The 10,353-nt window shown below is 43.9% G+C and overlaps 1 protein-coding gene and 1 long non-coding RNA gene across 3 annotated transcripts; one reads left to right on the top strand and one right to left on the bottom strand.

Moving 5' to 3' along the window:
- Positions 1-5,139: 5,139 nt before the first annotated feature.
- LOC111957874 (uncharacterized) lies at positions 5,140-7,065 on the bottom strand. Its single transcript, XR_002876461.2, has 3 exons — positions 6,961-7,065; positions 5,616-5,732; positions 5,140-5,408 (listed from the first exon to the last, which is right to left on the bottom strand). It is a non-coding gene; the product is annotated as an uncharacterized lncRNA (long non-coding RNA).
- A 371-nt stretch (positions 7,066-7,436) lies between these two features.
- Positions 7,437-10,282, top strand: LOC111957873 (U3 small nucleolar ribonucleoprotein protein IMP4). 2 transcript variants are annotated; one of them, XM_023978933.2, is made up of 9 exons: positions 7,437-7,529; positions 7,873-7,981; positions 8,144-8,227; positions 8,378-8,487; positions 8,753-8,885; positions 9,200-9,354; positions 9,476-9,539; positions 9,659-9,732; positions 9,948-10,282. In XM_023978933.2, the coding sequence occupies exons 1-9, from the start codon at positions 7,527-7,529 to the stop codon at positions 9,954-9,956; spliced, it is 741 nt and encodes a 246-aa protein (XP_023834701.1). In that variant the 5' UTR covers positions 7,437-7,526; the 3' UTR covers positions 9,957-10,282. The 2 variants fall into 2 exon arrangements, with proteins under 2 accessions (XP_023834701.1, XP_023834700.1); XM_023978932.2 differs by having other exon boundaries at positions 9,445-9,539.
- The last annotated feature ends 71 nt before the right edge of the window (positions 10,283-10,353 follow it).

Here is a 10,353-nt window from a genome sequence, read left to right as displayed (position 1 = left end):
ACTGTAAGACACCAAAGACTGCGCTACAGGGAGACAGGACGGACAGCTGATCGTCCTCGCAGTGGCAGACCACATGTAACAACAACTGCACAGGATCGGTACATCTGAACATCACACCTGCGGGACAGGTACAGGACGGCAACAACAACTGCCCGAGTTACACCAGGAACGCACAATCCCTCCATCAGTGCTCAGACTGTCCACTATAGGCTGAGAAAGGCTGGACTGAGGGCTTGTAGGCCTGTTGTAAGGCAGGTCCTCACCAGACATCACCGGCAACAACTTCGCCTATGGGAACAAACCCACCGTCGCTGGACCAGACAGGACTGACGAGTCGCGGTTTTGTCTCACGAGGGGTGATGGTCGGAGTCGCGTTTATCGTCGAAGGAATGAGCGTTACACCGAGGCCTGTACTCTGGAGCGGGATTGATTTGGAGGTGGAGGGTCCGTCATGGTCTGGGGCGGTGTGTCACAGCATCATCGGACTGAGCTTGTTGTCATTGCAGGCAATCTCAACTCTGCGTTACAGGAAAGACATCCTCCTCCCTCATGTGGTACCCTTCCTGCAGGCTCATCCTGACATGACCCTCCAGCATGACAATGCCACCAGCCATACTGCTCGTTCTGTGCGTGATTTTCTGCAAGACAGGAATGTCAGTGTTCTGCCATGGCCAGTGAAAAGCCCGGATCTCAATCCCATTGAGCACGTCTGGGACCTGTTGGATCAGAGGGTGAGGGCTAGGGCCATTCCCCCCAGAARTGTGCAGGAACATGCAGGTGCCTTGATGGAAGAGTGGGGTAACATCTCACAGCAAGAACTGGCAAATCTGGTGCAGTCCATGAGGAGGAGATGCACTGCAGTACTTAATGCAGCTGGTGGCCACAGCAGATACTGACTGTTACTTTTGATTTTGACCCACCCTTTGTTCAGGGACACATTATTCCATTTCTGTTAGTCACATGTCTGTGGAACTTGTTCAGTTTATGTCTCAGTTGTTGAATCTTGTTATGTTCATACATTATTTACACATGTTAAGTTTGCTGAAAATAAACGCAGTTGACAGTGAGAGAACTTTTTTTTTTTGCTGAGTTTTTGTTATTTGTTTAGTAGTTCTTAGTTTTTAGTGCATGACAGTACACTTACTAATGATTTATTTTGTTATTTTATTTWAAATTGCATACTTTGTGTGACATACTTGTCCATAGCTGTTGTTTGAAGAGTTGAGACACTGACTGAACAATACATTTTTGAAGGATATTTTGGTTGATTTATTTGGGTTATTCATTGAAGTAGTTATTTCGCTTTTCGAACTGTACTTATTTTGAGCTTTTTGTTCTTGTAAAGCTATTGTCGACTCAGGCCAGTAGCACATATTTAATGATAGCACATATTTAATGACTATATAAATGTATCAGAAAAGGTCAAATAAAAAGATMAATTCAATACTGAGACGAACTTTGTGATGGTTCTCAATGGAGATTATTTTAGATGAGATCGCAGCATTCTCATTGTATTTACCAAACTGCACCCATACAGTGTACAGTACCATTGCCACCTACTGGCCTTTCTTAGTATTGCTGGTTGTAAATACAAATACCTGCATACATACTGGACTGATAAGGAACACTGCTGTAACTATCATTAGTAGTAGTATTATAATGATTTAAACATTTTAACAAGTTGGGATAAACCTTCAGTTAACTACCTATCAATTATCCAGTAGTAGTAATTATGGTTCCTCAATATACATTTAGCCTACGTTGTAATATGATATGTGTTACAGCACTACTTTGGTGTCCCCCTCAGGAATTTCTCTTGAGAAAATKTCATGTAATTGTTCCCTCCAAAGTTGATATCAACTTTTCGCCCCTGCATTGGATAGCGTTTCAGAATTTGCCGATAAATTGGTTCACATGGAAAACTAAAGGCATAGAAACCGTAAATGACTTGGTAATAGGAAATACAATTATTTCCATGACAGAATTAAAAAGCAAATTTGGACTGACCAATGTAGATATTTTCAAATACATGCAACATAAAAATGTCATATCACGAAATGTCGATTTGACATAATTTGGACATCAGCGCAATGTTGAGGGAATCCTATTTGAGTCTGAAAATGATATWCATATGATAGGTAAGATTCTATTGGGACCACGACTTAAAAATAACTTATACTGGCACAAGATGGATGGAATGTTGGAACATACAGTTAACGAAAATGTACGCTTAATCCAGTATAAACTAAGTTATGGAATTTATTATACAAGTGACAAAATTCACAAATTCTACAGTGGGTTGGACGATACACTATATATACAAAAGTATGTGGACAACTCGGGCTAAGCACCTTAGTTCCAGTGAAGGGAAATCTTAAAACTATAGCATACAATTACATTCTAGACGATTCTGTGCTTCCAACTTTGTGGCAACAGTTTGGGGAAGGCCCTTTTCTGTTTCAACATTACATTGCCCCCATGCACAAATCGAGGTCCATACAGAAATGGTTTGTTGAGATCGGTGTGGAAGAACTTCACTGAAGGGCAGTCCGGACTTGAAGGGCAGCTCCGGACTGAAGGGCAGCTCCGGACTGAGGGCAGCTCCGGACTGCGGGCGGCTCTGGCGCTCGGACTGGCGGGCGGCTCTGGCGGCTCCGGACTGGCGGCGGCTCTGGCGGCTCCGGACTGGCGGCGGCTCTGGCGGCTCCGGACTGGCGGCGGCTCTGGCGGCTCCAGACTGGCGGGCGGCTCTGGCGGCTCCAGACTGGCGGGCGGCTCTGGCGGCTCCTGACTGGCGGGCGGCTCTGGCGGCTCCTGACTGGCGGGCGGCTCTGGCGGCTCCGGACTGGCGGCGCTCTGGCGGCTCCGGACTGGCGGGCGGCTCTAGCGGCTCAGGACAGATGTGCGGTTCTAGCCGCTCAGGACAGACGGGCGGCTCAGGCGGCGCTGGACAGACGGGCGGCTCAGGACAGACGGGCGGCTCAGGACAGACGGGCGGCTCAGGCGGCGCTGGACAGACGGGCGGCTCAGGCGGTGCTGGACAGACGGGCAGCTCAGACGGCGCTGGACAGACGGGCAGCTTAGACGGCGCTGTACAGACGGGAGCAGAACAGGGCATACTGGACCCTGGAGGCGCACAGTAGGCTGGGTGCGTGGTGCCGGAACTGGTGGTACCGGGCTGGGAACACGCACCTCAAGGCTAGTGCGGGGAGCAGGAACAGGGCATACTGGACCCTGGAGGCGCATAGTAGGCCTGGTGCGTGGTGCCGAAACTGGTGGTACCGGGCTGGAGACACGCACCTCAAGGCGAGTGCGGGGAGAAGGGACAGGGAGTACTGGACCCTGGAGATGCACTGGATGCCTGGTGCGTGGTACCGGCACTGGTGGTACCGGGCTGAGGACACGCACCTCAGGGCGAGTGCGGGGAGGAGAAACAGGGCGTACAGGGTTCTGAGAGACACACCAGGAAGCCGGGGCGTGGGTTGTTGGCACTGGTGGTACTGGGCTGGGGACACGCACCTCAAGGCGAGTGCGGGGTGCTGGAACTGGAGGCCTGGTTCGTGGCGCAGGCACCGGAGGACTGGTGCGAGGGGCTGCCACAGGAGAGCTGGTGCATGGGGCTGCCACAGGAGATGCAGGACTAGGGAGGCGCACAGGAGGCCTGGTGCGTGGGACTGGCACTGGCACTGTCATTACCAGACGGTTAGCACGCACCTCAGGACGAGTATGGAGAGCTGACTCAGGTAACATCAAATCCCGGACACGCTCCGTCGGGCGGATGTCGTGCCTCATGCACCAACAYAGCAACTCCCTCATTTCACTCTCCTCCAATTTCCCCATTAATTCCTTCACAGTCTCTGCTTCACTCCCCTTGCTCACCTCCAATTCCACCTCGACTGGCTCTGGTTCCATCTTCGGCTCCTCACGGTAAGCACGGGAAGTTGGCGCAGGTCTCCTACCTGAACTCGCCACACTCCCCGTGTGCCACCCCCCAAGAAAATTTTGGGGCTGCCTCTCAGGCTTCCAGCCGCGCTGCCGAGCTAGCTCCTCATAATGCCGCCTCTCGGCTTTCGCTGCCTCCAGCTCTGCCTTGGGGCGGCGATATTCACYCGGCTGTTCCCATGGTCCCTTGCCGTCTAATATTTCCTCYCAAGTCCATTGCTCCACAAAGCGCTGTTCCTTCCTTTCACGCTGCTTGGTCCGGTTGTGGTGGGTTATTCTGTCACGTTCGTCGTAATGTGGAAGAGAGGACCAAGGCGCAGCGTGAAGTGAATACATTCTTCTATTTATTTAAGAAGAAACACTAACCAAACTWATACAAAACAACAAAAYGAACGTGACGCTATATATAACAGTGCAGACACAGGCAACTAACACATAGACAATAACCCACGAAATCCCTAAAGAATATGGCTGCCTAAATATGGKYCCCAATCAGAGACAATGATAAACAGCTGCCTCTAATTGAGAACCAATCTAGGCAACCATAGACATACAAACACCTAGACYAGARACACCCCATAAACATACAAAACCCCTAAATAAGACAAAACACATAAATCCCCCATGTCACACCCTGACCTAACCAAAATAATAAAGAAAACWAAGATAACTAAGGCCAGGGCGTGACATTGTGTGCTTTTTTTCTTATTCACACGTAAGGGTGGTGGGTAATTTACAGTTTTTTTTTTGCATGATTTTTTATATTGACTGAGGAAATAATTATTGTTACTGGTGTTTACTTTGTTTTTTCTCTTATTTCCCCTTTCACCACACTTTTACCCTGTGTTTTACGTATCACTATTTTCCTCTTGAGACAGTAAATAAATATCTAAAAGGTCTGCAAATGTATTTGTACTTGTGGCAGAAAATATTACTGTTTTGAATTAGTCACTCAGTAAACTTGTACTACTTTGTAGATTAGGTTAATGTCTTGGGGGTCTGTCCTTATTGTCTACAGCTGGACACTCAATCTCACCCATGTACTATAGCAGGAAGGTCTCCACTGAAAGGCCACTACACATAACAAGGTCTAGCCTCCAAAGAATATGAAAAACTAAAACAAGGATGAAGTGACTGTCATTATTGTAATCTTTATTGTGATTTGTAAAGTGTGAATAAGAAGAACAGGGAAACCATTTTGTGTAGCTCAACATGACAGACATCAACCAGAATAAGAGAATGTATGTAAACACGTTTTCCAAACCACACTCCAACATTTACATGTCTTTTGTTACATGTCTGTGGTGCAGGTAATTGTTGACGGCCACACAGGCCTTCACAATGGTCTCAGCTTTCTCTAGGATCCGTGTGTCTTGTAGCAAGGAGCCCAAAGCAGTTCTCGGAAATTCTTCCTGTTCTTGAGTGGCAGTAGCTGTAGATCTTAGTGTCATCAAGGCCATAAGACCCTTTGAATAAAATAAGCATTTCCATTAGTATTGAACAGGAATATGAAGGCTATCAATGTACTGTAACAACTGTGTAGCATATGCTTTGGACATAGGCCCTTATTCTCTTACTAAGATGCTTGATCACTTTTATGCATATCATTACAATGTCTATATTGGTATAATTTTCACAAATGTATATAGTCACATGTATTCAATGTATCTTACCTGGATATGGTCGCATCAGGTTTACCCTCAGAGGGAATGCCTCGCATCCCACAAAGACATATGGGCTTGGTGTTTGGGTCCCCAGCAAGCACTCTGGCATTGGTAGCAGCAGCTGGCCTGCAATGAGTGGGGAGCCAAAATTGATAGACTGACATGTAACTAGCTAGCTACAAGTATTTGTAAACAGGCATGTTGTCTTTAGCTAAAGTAAAAAAGAGTGTCTCGGCCCCTATAGCTTGGTAAACTACTCTGGCTCCCCAAGCCCCTAGTGGATATACACTACACAAGGCGGACTTCCTCTCTGGGTGGAACGCAACGAAAAGAGTCCGCTGCCCCMAAAAATCCCACTCCACCCATGTGCASGCACATAGATCAACAGAGTGGAGCCTCGAGCGGCCTTATATATATGCATATTGAGACACAGCCCATGCAAAAAAAACATGGCTAACTTACACTAACAGATTTTGATGGGGATCTTTGTATTATGTTACTTAGATTGACGCACAGGTGCGTCAACAGACTCTTAAGGATTTAAACTGGTACTGGTTACCTTCAGACGAGTCCATGGAGTGATCATATTAKTTTGTAGGCCAAACCGTTCGTAAGCTACATAGCTAATTTTCAAATTGTACTTGTAGGCGTAGACCTATCAAGACATCAGTTCAAGAAAAGTTTTTTTGAATTTCCTGTCTCAAATATCACAACCAAATCAAATTTGTCACATGTGCCAAATACAACAGGTGTAGACCTTACCGTGAAATGCTTACTTACAAGCCCTTAACCCTTGACCAACAATGCAGTTCAAGAAATAGAGTTAAGAAAATATTTACTAAATAAACGAAAGAAAAAATGTAAGAAAAAGTAACACAATAAAATAACAATAACGAGGCTATATTAAGGGGGTAATGTGCAGGGGTACAGGTTAGTCAAGGTAAATTTGTACATGTAGGTAGGGATCCTGGTGGCCATTTCATTAATTGTTCAGCAGTCTTATGGGTTGGGGGTAGAATCTGTTAGCATGTGAATGGCAGTATTAAACTTGTTACGCATCCCAAATTGTTTCATGAAGTAGATTTAATTGTTATTTGAGTCATCTGTAACTTTAACTTTYCTATTTTGAAAACAGCTGACAGTGTTTGTAACATTGTAACAAATATGTACAGTAAGTTTTGAATATCAGTTCAGTCAAAACAATATTCACTCTGTAAAACAATGTTTTGTTGCTATGCCTTCATTTAGCTTTGGTTATTGAAATCCATCTTAGGTCAGATCAAAAACAGCAAATGTTCAAAACAAATACACAAAAAAGTCTCAAACACTTTTTCAAAGCATATCTGGACCTTACCTGCAAGCCAGAACAACACTGTAGTCAGTAGAAATATTTTTGTTGTTCAATGTTCAATGTTCAAAATATGAGGTAAAACCGAGCATAAGGTGGTTTTGTCAGTGTATGTCAGTGTCTGAGAGGGGCATGTCAGAAAATGGCCAACCAAATATATCGAGCCTAATAGAGAGCGCGCTTGTTTTCTTCTTGTTTTTGCATAGTTGGGTTGATTTAATCACATTGAATCATATAATTAAAAGTTGTGAATGTTTAATAGGCAAATATAGGATAGCTTAGTACACATTTAGAAATGTGAATGGAAGCTGTCCTGATATCTGTGAAAATAAAAAACAGCTAATGACTCAAATATGCGAACGTTAAATGCTAATGAATTTCCAATATTTGGTTCAATCAATGTTTCTTATGGCTTGTACCTGGGACTTTTATTTTTCGATGGCGCGTACTTGTCATCTAGCYAGACAGTTTTGCTCACTGCCATTGGCTGTTGGCGTATCCAATGAAAAAGAGTGTTGGTGTCTTCCTTACAGCCTCCCATGCGTGTGAGTGCGTGTTAGCAAAGCAACACAATGGTAAATTTACTGAACATTTGTTTAGCTTTTAATAATCTCATATTTGCTTAAAACATCAGATTATTTCTGACTCCAGTGTAGAAATTAAGCAAATATTTTGATGTCGGACTCTCTGTTTAAACGTTGCTGATCCAGGTTACCATGCTGGCTAGCTTCTTAGCGTTAGCTAGCTAGCTAGTTTGCTAGCCAAACACAGCCAAGTGGACATTTTGGACTGTTGTGTATTTAAGATTTTATGGTGTTTTTTTTGTTWGTTTTTTTACCTTAATCCATGATACTGTTTTATGAATGAATGATACAGCCAGCGTTCAACTGTACATGGTGTGTTTTTGTCTGATTGTAGCTTCGCCGAGAGACGAGACTGAGACGGGAGTATCTGTATAGGAAGGCCCAGGAGGACAGAGTGCGGACGATTGAGGAGAAGAAACAGAAGCTGAAATCTGCTCTTGATGGTGAGGATTGCATGTAATTCAGAAGATTGGGTGAATGATGAACAATCTGAAATGTTTTGATACTTTTTAGGATGGCAATAGACATGGCCTTGAAAACAAGTGACAATTTGGGTAACATTAGTTAGTTCCAAGACTTTGACTCTTTTTTTTTTTTTTTCTCAGACAATCGTCTCATCCCTACGGAGGTTCGCAGAGACGCAGTACAGTTACAGAAATTGCTGGAGTATGACGATGAGGGAGCGGAAGGTTTGTTCCATAGAAATAGAATGACATTCAACATATAATTCAGTTTTTTCCGCACATCGGGTTCTGCATCTGCACATCCACTGTAAATATTATGTCGCTCATGACAATAAGCAAACCAGTGACTGACTGGGACCTTCTCTGTGCGTGCAGGTGTCAGTTCTCACATGGATGATGAGTATAAATGGGCTGGAGTGGAGGATCCAAAGGTCATGGTCACAACGTCAAGAGACCCCAGCTCTCGACTCAAGATGTTTGTCAAAGTCTGTCCCCATTATATGTCTCAAGATATTGGCCCTTTCTCAATTTGTCTTTCCTTGATTCCTTGCATCCTCCTTACTCGCCTCCTTCTAAAAAGGCTTTGGAGAAGATAGGAGGCAAGGAGATAGAATTAAGGAATCGTAGAAAGATTAATTGAGAGATGCGTTCTTGTTAAATGTGTGTCCTGCCCAATCTCTAACACAAAGTATGTTTACAGTAATGACTTCTCCTCAATTGTGCCTGATGTGTAACTTTTGCTGTTGACAGGAGGTGAAGCTGATCTTTCCAGGCGCTCAGCGTATGAACAGGGGAGGTCATGAGATCAATGCTCTGGTACAAGCCTGTAAAGCCAACAATGTTACAGACCTGGTCATTGTTCATGAAACCAGAGGACAGCCAGGTAAGGCCATCCATAACCAACACCAAATCCTCTCATTTAAGTATCATAGCCCTGCACTATTATTTCTCTAGGTTTAATAATATTAGGTTTTTGTTTAATGCGAACAGACGTTGTAATTATCCAGTCTGTTTGTGCTATATCGTGCTATTTCCTTGTCACTCCTTGCCARGTTTGGCTTCACAAGAACAGCAATAGTGTAGGCAAGAGTGCACAAATGGATCTGGGTAGACTATAATGACTATTTCCAAGTATAAAAACACTGCATTGAGGTAACCTTAAAATAACTACTTTTATATTGCCTGTGGTATTAATAGATGGGCTGGTGGTGTGCCACCTACCTTTTGGACCAACTGCATACTTCACCCTTTACAATGTGGTAATGAGACATGATGTGCCAGACATTGAAACCATGTCTGAGGCCTACCCCCACCTMATCTTTCACAACTTCTCCTCACGACTTGGCCAGAGGGTGAGTCTTGACACTTAATAAATGTWTAGACTTATTATTTGAGTAGTGACTGCAAATGTTTGACACTGACTGTAAGTAAATCTCAATCAGGTTTCCAATATCCTCAAGTATTTGTTCCCAGTGCCTAAAGAGGACAGTAGACGAGTTATCACATTTGCCAACCAGGAGGATTTTATATCTTTCAGGTGAGTAGAGGGATGCTTTGGATGAGCTATTTGGGAAARTGTACCTTGTGTTTTTCTGATTCGTTTTCTAGACTCAGTCAGACTTATTCACTTAAAGTAAGGACCTATTTTCATTGCAGACATCACACTTACAAGAAAACGGACCACAAGAACATTGAGTTGTCAGAAGTTGGGCCCAGATTTGAAATTAAATGTAAGTGCAATGTTTTCCCTTTCTCATCATTAGCAACATCAAAGGAGTTTTTTTTTTACAATGTGGAATTTTGTATTAATTGCAGTTTTACCCTTTCTTGCACTGCAGCCCCTATACCATTTGTGTATCTTCCTCTTGTGTGTTTTGATGATGTACACACATCATTAGAATTGTTATATTATAAAATAGTGCTTTAACTGGTTTTCCRTCTGTAGTGTACATGATCAAGCTTGGTACCCTGGAGAATGAGGCTACAGCGGACGTTGAATGGCGCCACCACTCGTACACACACACTGCCAAAAAGAGGAAGTTTCTCAGCGTGGAGTAGCCTCAACCAGTATTCCCCTTTCATGGACCGCTCATGGCAAAAGCAGCCCAACCACATAGTTGCATAATGCTGTGTTAAGTTTTACACACCATTCCTCGGATATGTATTTCATGTTATTATGGTGTCAGACCATGGATAATTTCATGGAAACAGACTCTACCAGACAAGTCATGTATAATACAAACTAGATTTTGACTGGACTGAATATATATTTTTACTTCAGTGGTTTTGTACTACATATGGGTCTTTATATAAATGAAGGGGCCAATGTGTGACATCAGGGTAAACATTTC

The sequence above is a fragment of the Salvelinus sp. IW2-2015 genome, linkage group LG33 (assembly GCF_002910315.2).
Source record: "Salvelinus sp. IW2-2015 linkage group LG33, ASM291031v2, whole genome shotgun sequence".
Classification (NCBI taxonomy): domain Eukaryota; kingdom Metazoa; phylum Chordata; class Actinopteri; order Salmoniformes; family Salmonidae; genus Salvelinus; species Salvelinus sp. IW2-2015.
This window is presented reverse-complemented; position numbering and strand designations above follow the sequence as displayed.